This window comes from Carettochelys insculpta, chromosome 6, assembly GCF_033958435.1.
Source record: "Carettochelys insculpta isolate YL-2023 chromosome 6, ASM3395843v1, whole genome shotgun sequence".
NCBI lineage: Eukaryota > Metazoa > Chordata > Testudines > Carettochelyidae > Carettochelys > Carettochelys insculpta.
Window position 1 is genome coordinate 23133716 of NC_134142.1, and position 19926 is coordinate 23153641.

The following is a 19926-nucleotide window of genomic DNA, read 5'->3' on the forward strand; positions in this document are numbered from 1 at the left end:
ACTAAAGTATTAGAGGGAACCCACTTCAAATGCAAATGAAGAAATCAGAGAAACAAGTCCATCTGAAAATATCTTTTTAGAGAAGTAAACATATCTTAAACAATATGGCATTTACATCAGTGTGCAATATATTAACTTTGCAATATTGAGATACTTCAGCATGAAACTGACTTACCTGTAATTAAAGTTTTCCATATTAGCCAAACACATAAATCCTGATTTTGGGTACTGCATACTCTATCTCTGAAATATTTGAGATAATGCATTCTAAATCAAAACCATCTATGAACAAAAATGAACTAAGTCATGATCAGCAATTTAAGAAAACCTAATTTACAAGTTAATAGAAAATGCATACAGGTAGTGTTTGCTAATACACACAATCAGTTAACATTTATGCAAAAAAGGAAATATTCTGCTCTGGAAAGTTGACACACTGGTGCACTTAAAAGTTACTTTCACAAGAATGTTTGTGACTTACACTGATTCACAGAAGTTAAAGTAGTTCCACTATTTTGAGTTAATGATTCTCATTAAAGATTTGTAAAGGTAAAGTAATGCCTTTCCCTTATCCTCAAGGGAAAGATTCGCTATGTTCAGACTTAGTAGATGTAGCTACTAAGCAAATGTGCAGAGATGCTAAGAGATTCCCAATGCATGCATATGACAAATTTCAGAAGCTGGAGGAGCACCTTTTTTTTTTTTTTAAAAAAAAAAACAGTATAATTCTGAGACATCAGATTTCTGTTGCAAGGTAGTTTGTTGTATCTTAGTTTTCTGCAACAAACTTGTTGCTCCAACTCCAAACATGAATCTAGAGAATCAGATAGTTTAGGATTGAGGAACTGCATATATCTATGCTGTCCAATTAGGAAAATATTTAAATAATTTAAGACCAATATTCTGGAAATTTAATAGTCTATGAATGCTGCATTTTTATACAAATGCTCAAATGAGTGCTCCCCCAAAGGTTATGAATGGTTTCTCAGAACTATTCCCTCAGAAGGAGTTAAACAAAGCTATCTTGGCATGGAATATGCTTGAGATTGTATGATGGAAATTTGTTTTAGGCTCATTTAAAAAAAAAAACACCAAACACACACAGGAAAACAAATTTGCCAAGCAAGACAAAATAAATATTCTATTCAAGATTAAAAGACTTTTACAATGGAAGATAAAAATCTTAGAAATTTACTACTATAAACTGATAGATGTGGTTGCCTGAAAGGACCCTACAAAGTCAGTTTTGCTCCATAGTTGACTAGTAAAAATGACTATTGGACCAAAGATGTTTATGCAGAATTTTTTTTTTTTTTTTTTTTGTTACCATGGCCATGATTCTTCTCATGATAATGAGCCTTATAAAATCAAGGTCTTTATACAGGTTGATAAAATCTTATCAGTACCTTATGCATTTAGGATTGAGTCACAATTTCAGGCAAGATAGTGCAAATTATTCCTCATATGATTAGCAAAAGGTTTTTAAAAGTTTGCTCATAAGGTGACTGACATTTATTAATACTCCAGAAATCCATAAGAAGGTAGAGCTAAATGCTTAAGTTGTCAGATGGGATATCTAATTTCTAAAAAAGGTAGGCATGGAATGATAAACTCAAAGTAGTATTTCAAAACACAGGAAAACAGCAGCATAGAAAAATGTATGATACCTAATAGTTACATTACTGACTAACACTTTTAATCTCACTTTAAATCTTTGCCTTCACCACGTTGTATTTGTACTAAAAAAAGCTTGAAAATATAGGAATACAAACTTTGGCTATACAGCATTTCTCTGATTGGAAGGCAACTCAGAAATGTACCTCAAAAGACAGTTCAAATCATTCAGAAATATGGCATGCAGTATCCAAAAGTATGGCTCTGAAGAAACAACCTTTTTTACATTAAGCATAAAGAAATGTCATATCCAATCATCAGTTATATTGAGAAAACTATCTATTCAAAGTTCTAGTTCTTTGATGCAGCATTAAGGATTAAAACTTACCACTTTACCAGGCCTTGCCCATGTGCAAATAAATCCCTCCTGACAAGCAGTGACTATACAGTCTTCAAGAAAAATTAACACAGTCAGTCTTTCATGTGCTATCTTTTTACAGATAAGAGGCTCTAACAAGGGAACATCTTCCATTCTGGGACAGAGAGGTGTTCCCAAAGTTTTAGCTGGGTCTGTTTTGGTTTTAGTAACTAGGTTCAGTTTGTCACTGCTCTTGCTAGATATATGTCCCATGCTATGATTTCTCTTGTGATCTTTTTCATGGTGTCTTTCCTTCCGATCATGTAGCGATAAGGTTGCAAACTTACTAACACCAGAAGCAATGGCACCATCCATGACACTGCTTTTACTGCCAGCATTTGAGACTGCAGAATGTGGAAGGCTGTTTGACCGTGGAAGAGGAGGTGGTACTGAGTTTCCAGGCGTTGTGATACTGTTTCCATTACTTCCTGGATTAGTTCCACCACTTCCTGCAGGCGGACTTGTAGCATTCATGACATTTGTGTGTGTCCTTGCTCTTGACAGAGGTTGATGAGGGAAAAGAATATCTTCTGTAAGGTCCCACAAACAGAGTTGTGTGTCTTGGCCTACAGAACCAAACCTATACGTAACACTTACTGGACGACTGTCTGTAGAGTTCCTTTTTGATAATCTAGATTGTGTACTGTTTGCTCTGTCTCTACCAAAATGAAGAAGGTCTTGGAAATCCTCATCACTGCCACTAAATTCCATTGGGTCAGTCTCTTCTACACTAGTGGTATATGGGTCAAATGCCACAACGCTAACCCACGATTTATGTCCATGGCCTCTTGCTATTACTCGACAGTCCACAAAAGACCAAACCGTTACCAAGTCATCCTCTCCACCTGTTACAATGTATTTCCCATCTGGGCTCCAACACACACACAAAAGTCCCCCAAAGTAGCTTTTCATTGTACCATGCAACTCCACTGAATCAAAGTTAAATACACGAAGAAAACCATCCTGACTCACACATGCCAAAAATTTCCCATCCGGGGAAAACGCAAATTCATTCAAGGCACCCTCGCCTACCGTCCATTTAAGTAGAGGATTTCTTGTGGATTTACTCTTGCAAGTGTGGACTGCAAAACTTTCGCCTTGCTTAAGTAGCTGGTAGTGTGGGGCTGTGGTACCACAAGTGTGTTCCACATTATACAAGTACATATTTCCACTGGAATGCGCTACTAGGAAAAGGCTTTCCGAACCTGGTACCCATTTTACACAGGTTACTCTGGACTTGTCTATTAGTCTCTGTGAAAAAGAAAACAAGATATGCATCAGAAGAACCCAATAATTTTACATCTATTAAAAGAATATTTTGAGTTTTGAAGACTGTCAAACTCATCATTCCAATTAGTTGTAGATCACAACTTAACATTCTTAGATTTACCTCTTATGCCCCAGAGACAAGAGGTTTACTTAAGTAGAAAAAGAATAAAGTGTCAAAACAGTATGGAATTTGTATGGAAGTTGCTCACCCACACTCTATATTAGGCTCATATTTCGTTAGAAATCATAACAAAATAACACTATAGTTCAGATTAGGCCCCAAAAGCCATTCATGGGACTTGACTGCAAAAACATTTAAACAAAGCTTTAGCCCACTTGAAGATACTAGTGTTTCTACAGTCTTCAGTGAACGTGTGCCGAGATCCACACTATACGTATATGTGGTGATTTCTTCCTCTGACTTGCTATAACCAAATTCACAGCAATGGCTAGAAAATTGACAGTTTATAGTTAAGTACAGGTTAGAGAATTTAAAAACAGAGCATGAATTTTCCAGATTACCTTTCACATACCAGAGAAACACAGAAGTTGATTAGATCACTATCTGTACAACAGAAGTCTCATTTTAAAATAAAATATTTTAAGTACTTACACAAAACAAAAAAAAAAAAAAAAAGAGTGGTCATGTGTAATATGCATATAAACAATATTTTAAGTGTCTAGTTAGTGGTGAAAAATACTGAAAGCTGCTTAGCAAATTTCACCTGGCTGCTTCAGTTTACTAGTCTATCCATGGTGCCCAAGAGACATTTGTAAACTTTTCGCTGATCCACCATGCTATCCACCTGAGCACCCATACTTCCAATGTGATTTAGGGCAGAAACAAGCAACAGCAGTAAATAAGTATTATGGTCCATAGTTTGTTGGTTTAAACAGATAAGTGACATGTCAAGATTGTGGTAAGTAAATAAGGAGTTCAAAGAAAAACAAAGATGTCTGCAGAATGCACTTAACTTATTTGGCAGCAAACTGATGACTGAGGCAGTAGACAGTTATATTTGTTCTGGTTAGCTACCACACTGAAAAGCAACAGTTAAATGGAAATTTCAGCCTATGCTTTAAAGCACTTCTGTTGCTGTCAACCTTAGGGTGAAAGCCAAAAATCTGTAAACCAAGTACTTGCTATTCAGTTCCTTACAAACTAGCAAAAGGATGAATTAAAATTACTTTGTGTTTGGTGATTCAGGACAGTAACAATCTACAATTTTTTTCTGACTAACCAGCATCTTCAAATAGTAGTTTTACTTGTTTTTGTGCAGAGCTTAGGAATCAGCTTGTGTGCTCATTATTTTAATTGAGCTACCTGTTTTGTTGTTGGCCAATTATGCCTCTTTTGTGGGCCCAACAAAATGAGAGCATTACCTACTCACTCAAAGTATGGTGCTAAGAAACTGGATCAATCCTGCCTGCCACAGGCCACATTTGTTCTCTAGCCATGGAATAACTATATTGAGACAGCACAACAGAAGCTTTCCCACACTGCTCAATTAATGTGTCTCAACACAGGGCTAGAGACTCCATCTCCAGGGGGTTAATATTACTCAACTTTATATTACAGTAGTACTTGAAGGCCACAATCACAGTACACAAAATTTATGCTAGGTTTTGTAGAGAAACAGATGAGCTTACATTTTGTCTTGTCCTCAGATTGTAAGAAACAAGCAGATTGAAACAGGGAGATGTGACATAACGTAACAAAAATGGGAGGTGCACAATTGTTATTCAGTCACTCAACTTACCACCTCTTAACCATCAAGGTTGCAATATTCTGTATTAGGAACAGCAGCGTTTTGAGGAGAAACTTAGAGAAGCATGATGGGTTAACGGATTTTTAACTGGAATCTTTTCCAACTCGGAAGGCATAGCATGGGAGACAACACTGAAAAGCTTGTTGGAGAAACAGAAAATTGAGGTTGGTAATGTTGACAGAGAGACTGTGCTATACAGAACAGGGTGAACAGATTGGGCAAGGCGAAATTGTGGAAGGCTTTGAAAGTAGAAAAAGTCTGCATTTTATGCAGTAAGTGAAGAAGTCAGTAGAGAGACATAGGAAGGTGAAAAGCAGGAAAGTAAGTCAAGAAAATAATCCTAGTCATCACATTAAACAGACTTGAAAATGAGACCACATTGCAAGCAGAGGGGCTGGAGAAAGATTAAAGAACTTGTTCAGAAGTTTGGTGGTGCAGACATGGCTTTAATCTGAGAGGAAAATCAAACAATGCCCAGATCACAGGCTTGATACTTAATAGTTCAGTTGACCAGCCAGATAGTGCTGTAACTGGGTTATAGACCTGTCCACTGGAAATGAGATAGACATCAGCAATTCATTTTCATTTCACATATAATAATTAAGACTGTTTTCAATCACTACGCAAATAGATTGGATTAGAACAGACAACCAGAACCAAAAGGTTCCACAGTTCACTCCTGGGGGAATTCTGCACCTCTGCCCATGCACAGAATTAATGTCTGGTGCATAATTTTTCCACGTTCTGCCCAATATGTGCTGAAGTTCTACCTTTCGCCAACTAGAAACAGCTGTGGCACCCATTCCTTATAGCAGCCTGCCAGTGGAGACAGAGCGGGGCACACGGGGCTACTGAGAGGTCACAGATTGGAGCTCAGAAGGGCTAGTGTATTGTTTAAATTAATTACTCAAAGTTCTCCATTGGTATGCCAAATAAGGAATTTATTTGTAAAAATAAACATTTGATTTTTGGTGTCCGTTTTGTTCCAAACACACTTGCTGAAACTCTTTTGAAACAGATTACAAAAATAATTGAAAATGGCACGATTGTACCATGATACTTTGATAAAAACATATTCAGAATTTTAAAAGTTTGCAGAATTTAACTTTTTGGCACAGAATTCCCCCAAGAGTAATATCTTCTTGAACCTTTCGAGTCCCCATGTCCTGCCTGTTCCAATGATTTTATATATTTTGTTCACAAAGCAATAGCACTGATTTTATTTTACTGAACTTGTTTCATGCAGCAGCCATAGAAGTAAAGATCTGGGCTATCAGTGGGTTACTTAGCTAATATTTATGAGAAGGAATTTCTCACTTAGGGCAGCAGCAATTGCCACTTTTTTAAAAAAAGAAGCAGTCGTATTTTGACCACTAAAGTACCTTCAAATCACTGGTGACAACCATATTTTGCAAGAGGTATGGGCCTTGCCATGTCTTGAACTGAATATAGATATATCCCAATGCTTGTGTTTATCAAGATGTCAATTTGTCTATCCCCTTGTGGTTCCCACATTTGGCAACAATAGCTGAGAGACCTATTACAATTAAAACCACCAGAATGAGAGAACAACTAAAAGTCTACAATTTGAAACACTACCAGTCGCAGCCAACCACACTTCAGCTTGAAAAAACTGTGGTTAATTAGTGGTGTGGCCAGCTCAACTACTGGCAATGTTAAGATTGAAGGTTAGCATAGGTAACCTGTCCCTGTTACATTTCCAATCTCAGCTACTGCTAATATTAAAAATACCTATGGTAGAAGTGGTTATTTTTTAATTACCATCTCATTAATTAGAGAGGCAATTCATTTTGATGGAACTGGGTATTCTGAAGTAGGGAGAGCCTCCCAAGCTGTATGAATGCATTTATCAACTTTTATTTGATGATTACCAAATAGTGGCAAAAACTAAAGTTCATCACCAGTGCACATGCACCTTTTAGAACAAGTCAGAATGCAGGCTCTCTCACACAGTGTTGGCTTATTCATGATCAGACAACATGGGTCATGCCTGCGCTTGGGGTTTTTCAGAAGACATCTCCATAGTCATTACCATTTCCTTTACATCAATAGCAGTTTTGCCACTGTCAAACAAATTTATGTGAAAGTGACACAAAATCAAATACCACTAGGGTGCCTTGTATAAACTACAGCTCACACTAATGCAGCTGCACCAGTGATGAATTACACGTCCCATTTTTTTCTTGTAAAGACAAAACCATGGTGAAGGTTAACATTGCTGCACATTGGTTTCTACCAAAAGGCACCTTTAAAGTGTTGATTTCCAAGAAAATTAAAACTTTCTCTGCTCAGTGAGAGAAAAATATGAGAGGATTTGAGGGAAACGGAATAGCAAAGAGTACGGAGAAATTCCCACTTCTGATCTAGGAGTAGCCATAGCTTTTCTCAGAAGTAGGAAGAAATATAAAAGCAGCACCCCACTGGGAAGGAGTGGCTACTCACTGCAGTTCTTTGAGGTGATGTCCGTGGGAGTGCTCTGCCCACTGGCCGAAGATGTGTGAGTAGCAGCATCCCTACCCGCTGGCTGCCCGTGCACACAGGGTACAGGCAGGAGATGCATGTGGCACTTACCGCAGATGCGCAGGCAACTGGCTCCTCAGTTCTTCTCTGATCCAGAAGCCAAAGAAGGAGTCCAAAGCAGAGAGGAGGAGGGTGGGTGGTGGAGCACCCACAGGGACAACATCTCAAAAAACTCCAGTTACTGCCCAGGGTGAATAGTAACAGAGAGAATATAGAGTAACACTGCTACCTAACAGAAACAGCAGTCATGCAGCACTTTAAAGAACAACAAAATTTGTTAGGCAATGAGCTTTCATGGGACAGACCCACTTCTTCAGATCTATAGCATTTCCAGTCCAGGCGATATAACTGAGTCTGGACTGGAAATGCTATAGATCTGAAGTGGGTCTGTCCGACGAAAGCTCATCGCCTAACAAATTATTTTGTTAGTCTTTAAAGTGCTACATGACTGCTGTTTTGTTTTGCATAGGGTCAGTAACCTCTCCTTCTTCATGGGTCCCCCTGCATGCTCCACTTTTAGGGGACTACAAAGCAGTGTCATTGTTTGGAGGTGGGTCCTTTGAATGGTGTACATTGGCTGATAACAGATTGGCCAGATGCAGCCTGTGATTCGGAATAGGTTTGTATGCCGTAATGCTGAGTGAGTGGGTGAGCAGATGCCCACGTAGCTGCTCTGCAAGTGTCCTCAGTGGACACACCTTGGAGGAAGGCTGTAGAGGTTGCCATTGCACGTGTGGAATGGGCACGAATGCCCAGCAGAGGTTCTTTGTTAAACTTACTGTAGGAGAGCCATATACAGCTTCAGATCCATCTGGACAGCCTCTAAGGTCTTCTGGAATGGCTGCATTCTCTTCAGGTGGAAGGCCAAGGCCAAGGCCCGGCAGACATTGAAAGTGTGCATGGTTCTATCCCTATAATTGGTATGCGGTTTAGGGAAGAAGACAGGTAAGTACACGGGTTCATTGCAATGGAAAGAGGTAAATACTTTAAGGAGGAATTTAGAGTGGGTGCAGAGGACCACTCTGTCCTTGTGAAAGGTCATATATGATGGTTCTGACATGAGTGCACTGATCTCCCCTATCCTTCATGCAAAGGCGACTGCCACCAGCAAAGCTACTTTCATGGGCAAGTGCAGCAAAGAACAGGTGGCTACCAGTTCAAAGGGTTTGCAGTTAGGGCTCTGAGGACCAAATTGAGATCCTATGCAGGCATCTGTCTATTCTTCAGTTGGCAGGAGGGTGTCTTGGAGGCCATTAAGGAACCACTCGATGGATGGGTGGGTGAAAACCAAGTGGTCTTGGATAGGCCGGTGGAAAATCAATATGGCTGCCACATGGACCCTAATCACAATGACTGATAGATTTGTTTGCTGAAGGTGAAGTAGATAAGTGAGTATATATGGGATCCCCACAGGAATGGGATCACACGGTTGGGAGATGCACCAGACTATGGAGCACTGCCATTTTTGCGAGTAGGTCTTCCTGAAGGTCACCTGCTATTTTCAAGGACTGTTTGGACATGAGGTGGACAATGGAGCTCAGTCTGTCAGCCAACCAGGAGTTACATATGAGGTGAATGTGGTAGATGGCTGGGTCGTGAAGAACCCATTTTGCTGGGTTAAGAGCAAGGAGATGGGAGGAAGAAGATATGGGTGACATCTGGATAGCTGTAGAAGTTTGGAGAACCAGGTCCATCTGGATGCTAGAAGCATGACTCGAGCCCTGTCTGACTTTATCTTGACCATAACCCTCTGAATGAGAGGAATCATCATCATCAGGAATGCATGCACAAAAGGTACATTCCATGCGATGTTGAATGCATCCCCCAGGGAACTGTCTAGAACAATAGTGAGGACAGCACATATTGGCAGTTGTAGCAAACACATCCATGAACGGGAACTCCCATTTGCAGAAGATGTAGCAGATGGTGGATCTATTGATTTCCCACTAGTGAACAAGTGCAAAATTGCAGCTGACTTCATACCCAAGTATATCGTTGCTGCCTGGTATGTAGGTCGACACCAGGTGGATTTGTTGAGGGATGCATCACTCTCACAGTTGCACTGCTTCTCAGCAGAGTTGTCGCAAACATATTCAACCCTGTTAGTCTTTAAAGTGCTACTTAACTGCTTTTTTGTTTCGACCCTGTTGATGTAGTGCATTTTTGATGTACTGTCCATTATTATGCAGACTATGTTGTTGGAGATCTGCATGGAGAAGTGCACGAAGGCATACCTAACTGCTCTCAGCTCTAGCAGCTTGATGTTCGAGCTATTAGTCTGTTAACCATATGCCCTGAACCCTAGTAGGGAAGTATACATTGTAATCATGATAGTTGGAGAGGGTCTCTGGAAGGAAACTCCTTTGTGTAGGTTCTATGGTTACATCCACCAGCAGAGAGTGTCTTTGACTGTAGCTGGGAGGCTTAATATTTTGTTCAATGGATAGATATGGGCTTGAACACTGCTCTCAACCAGGCCCATGATGGTCTCATCCAGAGGCATGCAAGGGGCATTGACCAAGATCACTGCTGCCATGTGGCCAAGGAGACACTGCCTTGCAGATTCACTGGGCATGACCTGCGGCATGATGGCAAGGTTTCAGATTGCCTGTAGTCTGTGTACAGGCAGTGAGGCTGTGGCTGTCCGGCAATCCAAAAGTGCCCTATGAACTCAAGTGCGCAAGTTGGTGTCAGGGTGCACTTTGGCAGGCTTATACATAAGCCCAGAGGAAACCAGTGTTCTGGTCAAAGCTGTTGCCTGTTGGTTCTGAGCTAAAGAGTGGCCTCTTATTAGGCACTTGTCTAGCTAGGGAAAGATGGTTACTCCTTTTGTTCTTAGATATGCAGTGACCACTGCTAGGACCTTAGAGAAGAGCTTTGGTGCTGTGCATAGGCCAAAGGGTTGCATGCTGTATAGGAAGTGTTGCTTTGCTATTACGAATCCAAGGAATCATCTGTGTGACCGGTAGATGGCAACATGAAAATAAGCATCCTGGAGGTCAAGAGTGGACAGCCAATTCCCTATATGCAGGGATGGCTGTGGCTAACATTACCATCTTGAATCTTTAACAAAGTACATACCGGTTTAGATTTCTGAGGTCTAGTATGTGACTCGAATCCCGTTTTCTTCTGGGCGAGGAAGTAACATGAGTAGAAGCCCCTTTCCCTGTGCTCCGTGAGTACCTCTTCTGTGGCCCCAGCAGAAGACATTGTGCCTCTTGCATGAGAAAAGTCCCTGAAAAGGGACAGGGATGGAGATCGGGGCATGGAGATGAATGGGATGATGTAACTTGTGTGTACGATCTCTAAGACTTGTTTCGGTGGCGATGGCTTGCCATGCAGGGTAGAATGCTGCTAGCCCTGAACCAAAGGTGGTGAGTGGCTCTGCCTGAGGCCCACAAGCTATAGGGGCCATCTGACTCTTGATCAAATCTTCAAAACAACTGACAGGCTGGAGCCTGCTGGGTCAGAGACCCGTCTGTGGTTTGCCTCCTCCCTGGTTGTTTCTGACATGGTCTGTTATTGTAGTATCTGGTGCTCAATGGAGATGGCTTGTACATAACTAAATTTCCTGTTTTGTTTACTTTTCACAGCAGCTCTTTGGATGCCTACAGTACATAAGGTGACCTGTAAATCTTTGAGGGAGTGAAGCATCTTGTTAGTGTTTTCAACAAAGAGTCGAGATGCTTCAAAGGGAAGCTCCTCAATGGTGGCTTAGACATTCCTAGGAAAACCAGCCAGTTGTATCCAGGACACTTGCCTCATGACCACTGCTGACACTAGGGACCTAACGGTGGTGTCTGATGCATCCAGAGCTGATTGTAAAGCTGTCCTAGAAATGACAGAGCTCTGCCCCATGAGGGCTTTATATTCATCTGTTCTGTTATCTGGAATTGTTTCAATAAACATGTGAAGTTAGTCAAAGACATGGTATGTATATTTTACAAGAAGTGCCACATAACTGGCAATACAAAACTGTAGGCTGGCCAATGAGTAAGACTGTTGCCTCATGGCATCTAGCCTTTTTCACTTTGTCTCCCAGTGTGAATCTGGTATCCTGCTACCTACCCCTCTGATTCACAGCCTCTACTATCAATGAGTTGGAGGGCGAGAGAGAAGAGAAATTTGGCCCCCTTCGAGGCCACATAGTACTTTTGATCCAGCCTCTTCGATGTGGGTGGAATGGAGGCTGGAGTGCTCCAGAGAAGCCTGGCTAGATCCAGACGGGCTTTGTTAATTGGTATTGCCACTCTGTTTTGTGTGGACAAGCGTAAGATATTAGCTTTTGGTGTGTATCCATTGGTGACAAGAGGGATATCTCCAGCCTGTCTGAGACCCTTCTGACGAGGTCTTGAAAGGTCCTGGAGTCATCACCCAAGAGGGAGGTGGCAGTGGCATCATTGAGGCTGTGGAAGAGAATGGAGGGAGAAAACTGTGATGAGAGCAGAGAATTCAATCCATCATCTCCCCTAGTGTAAGTTCCATAGTCCCCAACCTCTGAAATCTGACCTGTCTGGTGACTGAATACTAGTGGGTTGGGGTCTGTTCATCAGTAGAAATTGAGGAAATGGCTGGGGAAGTAGCTCGTGTTGAAAAGCTGCCCACAGATCCTCGTAAAGCCAGCTGGGTGGGGCACCCACTGCTGTTGACACTGTTATAATTGTACTGGCTTGGATGAAGATTTTCCCACTGGTCTCTGAAGAGAAATGTCATCATCTGAGTCAGAGGACCTTGCTGAATCAGAAGCTGGAGCGAGTGAATGTGAAAGCATTGAGCTAGGTAAAGTGTTCTCTAAGCAGGAGGGTGCACGGTACTGAGGAGACAGAGAGCTCCCCTGCAGTGATATATTGCAGCATAAAATGGTGGAAGGGGCATAGCTACCGAGAGGACAGAAGCAGCTGTAGCTGTGCTAAGCGCTTTTGCACACTTTACCACTGCCAGTTTGTCAGCATTAGCAGCTGCCGGCACCCGTATACTGTTCACAGAAGCCAGTGTTTGCTTCTTTTTTCCTCGCCTTGTTCTGTGGTGCCAGGACAGCAGCTGTATCAAAGAGCCATGCTGTCTTGTTTGAGGGTGGCAGCATTGTGCTTGAAGCTGGTCAAGTTCACCACCAAGGAGACATACCTGGAGCAAGCGAGACCTCTTTCTTCGCTCCAGAGGATTTCCCCTTGTCTCTAGGGCTTGTTATAGTCAAAGCCCTGTCAGTAGTCTCAAACTCCTGTGGGCTATGCCTGAGGGGGGAGTCATTGTCGTCTGTAGGCATGAGAGTCTGCTGTTGCCTCACTCTTCTGGACCATTTTGTCAATTTCCTACAGTGTGGGCAGCCATCTATGTTGTGGTGCTCACCCAGGTACTGTATGCAGAGAGACTGGCTGTCAGACACAAATGGACAGCCCACAAACTGAGCACTTTTTAAAAGCCGGTCCGTGGCTTTCCCTCGTCTTCTTGTCTTGTTGTGTTTAGTTATTTAAAAATAAGTTCTGATTTTCAATTTTTTTCCAGGTGACTGAGGGAGAGACTGTTCTTGTGACCAAAGCTGGTGGTATTTGGAGAACTGAGGAGTCAGCTGCCCACGCATGCGCAGTACAAGCCCCTGATGTCTTGTGCCTGTACCTTGCACATGTGGGAAGAAAGGAACAACACTGCTACACACAAATCTTTGGCCCCTGGGCACAGGGGCACCAACACACCTAAAGAAGGAGCACTCACGGGGACCCTTGAAGAATGAGATTATTTTAGAGACCCTAGTCCACAGCTCTGAGTCACTCATGCAAGGGGTGGGGGAAGAAAAAAAGCACGCCCTTCCACTAATCTTAAAATGAATCAGATGCTCTGTTGCAGTTCAGTTTGCAAGTGGAAGCCAGACCGGAAGAAAGTCCCAGATAGAAACTTGTTGTACTGGCCCCATGATGGCTCAGCGAGGAGCTCCATCGGGGCTGGGCTGGGTTCCACACTGGCCAGGGGAGGGGCTGGCACTGTGCAGGGGAACCCCGTGAGGTTGCACTCTGGCCAGGGGAGGGGATGGGGCTGGCACGGTGCAGCAGAACATGGTAAAACCCTTGCCTGGACAGACAGACTGATGGACACAGCAAAAATAATATATACGATAAGCTAAGTTTAGAAGTTGAGCCAGGTTAGCCCTCTTTCAGTCTGCCTAGATTTAAAGTTTTTGATTGCTCGAGTTGATTGTAAATTCTAAATTCAAGTCATTTGGTAATTATGCTAGTTGTGCAACTATTCAATTACTGTATAACAGTGTACAAGTACGTGTCTGTGGTGCACCCTGGAAAAAAATTATGGGGTGTCTACAATAGCATTTACATTCTAGTTAACGCAAGTCAACTGGCAAGCAATTAACTCTAGTTACTACACAAAAAAGCTAGACAAGACCTCTAACTTTTTATGAAGAAACACTTTAGTGAAAGTGTGCGTGTTTTTAGTGGCAATCTTTCAAGCTGGCTTACTTAACTTTTAAAAATATGACATGTTTGTGTGCAAAACGATCAAGATTCCTACTTACTTCCTCATTAAATAATTTGCTAGTTTCTTTTTTAATAGGGTCTATAAGCTGGACCTGGCCTGCAGAGAAGCCCACTAGTAGAGAGACACTTTCTGCTGTTGCTGTTAAGTGATTGAAGTCGTGACACGTTGGTTGTGTTCCTTTGTATATCCTTTTGTCTATTGGTTTACTCAAGTCAGCAGCCTGCAAAAAAAAAAAAAAAAAAAACCAATGAAAACAAAATTTCAGATTATATATACACTTTGTGATAAACAAAGAGAATAAATACTATTAACGAAGTTTGCTATCAGTAGCAAATGATCAAGACAATGGTGAACAGTGAGAAAAAACTTTAATATTTGTAAATTAGTTTGGCTTTATAAAGTTACCATTGCTGTGTGAACAAAGTGTGAAATGCTTTCAGCAATTTAATGCACAGCAAGAGTTTTATTACACATCTTTCAGGTTTACTAAACACTGACTCATACCCACCCATCATGGGTTCCATTAGACCCCACGTAAATTAGTTGCACACTAAGTATTTAGGCTCCAGCCTCTTCATAGCCACATTTCCACCAGGGCTTCTTCTGAAAAGGGATGCTCCAATGGAAAAGGGAAAGGTCTCCTTTTTCCCTCTCCCCTCATCAGTTTTTCTGGCAGCAGCTTTCCCACACACCTGCTGCTAGGCAGAGTTGAGTGTAGTACTGACTACAGCAAAGGAAACACGTATTTATAGCCACTTGGTTTCATAAGTGATTTCTATACTAGAGAACTCTACAGCTATTCTGAGCCCATCTGCACTCTTCAATATTTACCCCTGCTACCGGGTTATACAGAAACTACGTTGTTAAATTTTTGAACAAGCACCTTCATGCTTTTTCACATTTTGCCCCACGTGCAATTGACTTTAGGGGAGACAAAATGGGTGCACCTAGTCAATTAGTCTCCCCTAAAGACTCTTTCCTGCCCTGGAAGACTGATTATCATTTATTGTTCTCTGGCTATACAAGTTACAATAGTGTGAAGGATGAGACATTGAAAGAAGCTATTTTAAATTGGTCCTAAAACCCTTTTCTTTACCTCCATTATACTTCAAGAACTAACTATCAAGCAATCATGAAACAAACACAAATGTAAGGTACCGAATGTAAGGCTGGGAAGGGAACTCAAGATGAGCTCTTGAGTATGTGAATAGACCAGTGGTGGGCAACTTAGTGAGTGGGCTGCAACTGTCCATCAGTGTTTTCTTGTAATCTGTGCACTTGTTTCAATGCCACCTAGTCAATTAGCACAATTCCCTGAGCTAGATTTTGTCTTTCTACTGGTGGTGCACATTTGCACATGCCTCGGTGTCCATTTAAAAATCTTTTCGTTAAATCCCCTCTGCCAAGGCAGAATCAAATACACCTCTAGACGAGCAGTTCTCAAACTTAAGCAAAACTGAGGGCACCTATTTTGATTTAAACATTTTAGGGACCCTTCCAAGCCCTTGAAGATAAGTTGGAACACCTTCCTACGGAAGGTGGTACAACTGCATGTTCAGGTATCTATGGGTAAAATTGAGGAAGTGTAACCAGACAGCCAGGTGGCCACCCAACAGAGACTACCAACATTTATTTTCAAGAGTGGGTTTTCTTGGTTATTGGAGAAAGACTGATTTGTAGATTTCATCAATGCATCATCTCAGCTACCTGGAATAGCTTTAAATGCTTGTCTTTATATCTTGATTGTAGAAATGACCTAGAGCACTGAATTTGTGAAAAGCCTGTGTGTGAGACCGATGTAGATTCAGTGAATATTGACAGAGCCCTGAGTATGTCCATATTGCTCTGCTGGATGCAATATTTTGAACAAAGAGGGAAGCACCCACTTCCTAGACTGTAGGGGAAAAAATAGTTAATTTCTGGGACAGAGATGAGGTCTGTTCAGAGAACCACATTGTGAAATGCGTAGTACTGTTCCTCAAAAGGAAACATCCCTACCTCAAACCCTCCAGGTAAAGGTAACTGCTACCAAGAAAACCATCTTTGAAGCAAAAAAAACGAATTCTTTCCCAAGAAGTTCAAAGAAATGCAGAACAAGGGCACCAAACCACCAAACTGAGATCCCACGATGCTGTTTGATGAACCTTAGGAGAATGAAGTAAACATGCAGCTCTGAGGAGATACTCAAAATCTCAGGTAAAGAAATGCATTCCTCTGAAGGCTGGAAGACTATGTTGCATAGTGCCATCAATGGTTCAATGTTAAAATGTCAACACTGAAATCCCTCATCAGACCTTCCTGCAAGAACGCTAAAATCTACAAACAGATGGCCAAGGAGAGAATATGGTGAATGTGTTAAAATTCAAGTATTTTAAATAACGGATTTTAACCCCCAATTTAAAATCAGGACACAAGACGTAAATAAAAGCCACAAGTATTTGCCTTTCCACAAGTGGTCTGCAATCGTTTTACAGCCAGGATCACTTTTTGAATTTAATGGCAAGCCAAGGCCTATCCAGGCCCTTCCCCAAGGCCCCACCCACTCCAGCCTCTCCCCCACTCTCATTCACTTTCATTTTGCTGGGGCAGGGCCCAGGATTGGAATTAAAGAGGGAATAAGGGGTAAGGGATCTGGAAAGAAGTTTGGTGAAAGAGGGGGCCCCAGGCTGCAACAGAATGTTGGGTGCAGCGGGAGTAAGGAGCTGGGCTCTGGGAAGGAGTTTGGGTGCAGGCTCAGGTCTGGCACAGACTGCAGGCTGCAGCTGGGATGCATTTACCATAGGTATCCTGGCTGACATCACAGAAGTGCTCAAGCATGCTTTCTCTGCCTGCCTGGCCCCACAATGTTGTTGGAAACAGCTGGCTGGCTGAGTCGAGGCACATCTATTTGTGGACTGGGTGTGTGTGTATGTGTGTGCGCGTGTGTGCTCCATGTGCTGCACGGCTGCTCGCTCTTGCAAGTGCCATCCCATTTGGAACTTTTTACTACGCAATCTTGGAGGAAGAGGGAGCAGATCTCCAAATGCTGCCCATGGCTCCAGCCCCAGCCTTGGGAGCTGTAGGGATACAGCTTGTGGGGTCAGAAACCCACTGCCCTCTTTCCCCCTTGGAGTACACAGACATGCTTGCCCCGCTAATCAGCCACTTTGAGCAGTGTGCGGGGCTGCAGCAGGCGCTCTGCTGTGCCAATGACTGGGAACTGCCTATGGTAAGCACCTCCCAGTCACAGTCTACATCTGGCACGCACCCCCTCTTACACCCCAATCTCCTGTCTTGAGCTCCCTCCTGGCACCCAAACTCAGTCCAATACTCCACACCCCCTTCATTAGTATAGTAGAAAAGCATGGCCCCTGACTACTTACCACATTCTTGGAGTGGCGCCCCTGCAAAAATCACTGCTACTGTAATGTGTCCTGCAGCTTTTAATTTATGACAGATGCCCTGTACTGCAAACTTAGAAGGAAGGCCCTGATCTTGTGCATAATTTTATTTCCCTAACAGTTATATTTCTAGAATGGGATGACTTTTTCCAGTAATGAAGTATTTTGAAGAATTCAATCATAGAATACTGAACAAATGCCTTTAATATTCATTCTGAACATAGGAACTTCAGTCGCATGTACTTATCACACCACTCTTTTCACTCCACACACTTTGTTCTATGGAGCACTGGGTCTCCTTATCTTTTCCCTGCAAACAGAGAACATTCTACTTGTTCAAGATACTGAAAACACAACACTTAACAAAAACTATATATTAACACTGAACCTGAATGTGCCAAGAAGCTCCTGCAAAATCATATAAAAAATATGGACTTCAGGAAAATTGGGTGACACTGTCATTTTCTTAGTTTTATATTTCAAAATTAAATATTTAAGGCCATTACATGGGATCAGCTTGTTAATTTTTGACAAAACAGATAGACTCAGGAAAAATATGTTCAAGCCCTCAAAACTTGCATAAAAGCTTTTATGCATCTCACTTTGGGTCATTCGTAAAACTTAAATGCTTTTTAAAGTGAAGAATCACTTTCAGAAACATTTCAGTGTATAGTTTGCCAGATGAATAAGACAATACTCATAATGGCTCTGTCATTTAAGACCAAAATCTTAGGCATAGTAGAAAGAATGGTTTAATTTTCCAGGAGGGTTGGAGCATCCAAAGCCTCCACTAAAATCATTGAGTCTTCTACACTTCTGAAAATAATTCACACTATGTACCTAATTTTAGGCACCTAAAATGAAGAGCTGTGGCTAATGTTCTAAATGTACATTCAGATTTGTTAGTGTTTAGACAAACACAAATTGTAAAGCATTCACACAAGGCTCTTACCAAATAGTAAGGGTACAGTCCTCCCTAATTCTCTCTCACACACACTCTCCCCCTCTCCTCTCCCCCCCATAAACTGAAAGACGGGAAAAATATTGTGCATGCACATACCTACAAATCTTTAGCTTACACTTTTTCCTCTCTTAAAAGCTGGGGAAGAGAGAAAGATCTCGGAGAATAACAAAAGGTTAAACTTGGCTTACTTCAAACCAGGAAAAGGGGTGAAGGAAAGTGAAATTCTAAAGTTCTGTGGACCACAGAAAAAGACTACCTTTTGCTCTGAGCTGATGCTGACCACACCTGTTGCGATACAGCAGAGTGGCAGTCTCAGCTAGGCCCAAATTCATGGTTACAAAAGACATTTTATCCATTTTTCAATTGAACCTGCTACTGAATCAGTTTAAACATACACTGTTCAGTGAATCCACACTGTTTAGCACCATTCTAACCATTATCAGGTCTGCAGATCTCTAAATATACATATATACACTACATTTTCAGGCACAGCTCAGTAATCAGTGGATTCTGGGAGATTTTCAAAGATCCCCGGTGCACTGCAGCTAGCCTGGCAGAAAGAAGAGACTATCTAGCTTGGGAAGTTTACCAAGAAACTGAAAAATGCACAGTTAAACTCCAGTCATGAGAAAAATTGAATATTTAAATCCCACAGTTTTCAGTGTCCTAGACAGTGTTGATTCATTACAATATTTTGCTTCTCACTCCATCACTATTTAGTTTCTTAATAACCTCTTTCAGAAGAAGCTTGTCAAAGGCCTTTTTAAAAATCTAAATAAATTGTTAACCAACTCTTCTTGGACATGATCGAAGACTTCTAATAGATTAGTTTCTGCAAAAGAAAGACGTATTTCACTATCATGATCATACCATATATCAAGATTTTGCAGGTGTTTTAATAGCCTATTGTAATTAACCCTTATTTCAACTGATTTGCATGCATAAGGCTTACTGGTCTAACTTCCAGCATCAGCCTTCCAGCCTTTTAAAAGTAACCTGCTACTGGAACAGTAAGTTTCTAAGTAGAGTTTGGGTATTTGCATTCATAGCTCAGTCACTTTGTACATTTAAGTCCGTTCAGACTTCCTGGAGGTTATGTAGCCCTATATTACTACAGTTTAAAATTTATAAACACTAGATAATCAACTGTATGGTCCTTTTCACACAAATCTGTATGTGAACAAATTCCTTAAAATACATCAGATAAAATGCTACTCCCCCATCTCTTCAGCCAACTATCCTTCCCAAAAATCTTTGTTACAAACTGTATAGTATTATTTCCTTTAATAAAATTGTTAAATGGAAGTCATCACTCCTTTAATACATAAATACCAATAGACAGCCAAAAACTTAAGTATTGACTTTTTGGATTCTGTGCTCAAACTGTTTAAACACCCTGATAAACACTTAAGGCTGAGTCAATCAAGAAATTACCTAAGTCATAAGTGAATCCATCAGAGCTGTTTTTGGCGTGTCCCCTCAATCTTA

General features: G+C 41.5%; 2 protein-coding genes across 10 annotated transcripts in view; one reads left to right on the forward strand and one right to left on the reverse strand.

Moving 5' to 3' along the window:
• The window catches only part of MOK (MOK protein kinase), a 58506-nt gene extending 44451 nt beyond the window's left edge, over positions 1-14055 (forward strand). Inside the window, exon 10 of one of the 2 annotated variants that reach the window (XM_074996491.1) lies at positions 13114-14055. In XM_074996491.1, the coding sequence (XP_074852592.1) occupies positions 13114-13305 (192 nt within the window). In that variant the 3' untranslated portion in view covers positions 13306-14055. Of the gene's footprint in view, positions 1-11204; positions 11905-13113 lie in introns of those variants that run through there. The other variant, XM_074996489.1, reaches the window with a different exon arrangement.
• WDR20 (WD repeat domain 20) overlaps positions 1-19926 on the reverse strand; it is a 78837-nt gene that overhangs the window by 35772 nt on the left and 23139 nt on the right. For 2 of the 8 annotated variants that reach the window (XM_074996482.1, XM_074996481.1), the window contains exons 2-3: positions 14132-14314; positions 2003-3283 (exon numbers count right to left, since the gene is read on the reverse strand). In XM_074996482.1, the coding sequence (XP_074852583.1) occupies positions 2003-3283; positions 14132-14314 (1464 nt within the window). Of the gene's footprint in view, positions 1-175; positions 3284-7662; positions 7819-14131; positions 14315-19926 lie in introns of those variants that run through there. The other 6 variants (XM_074996485.1, XM_074996484.1, XR_012645897.1 and 3 more) reach the window with 5 other exon arrangements.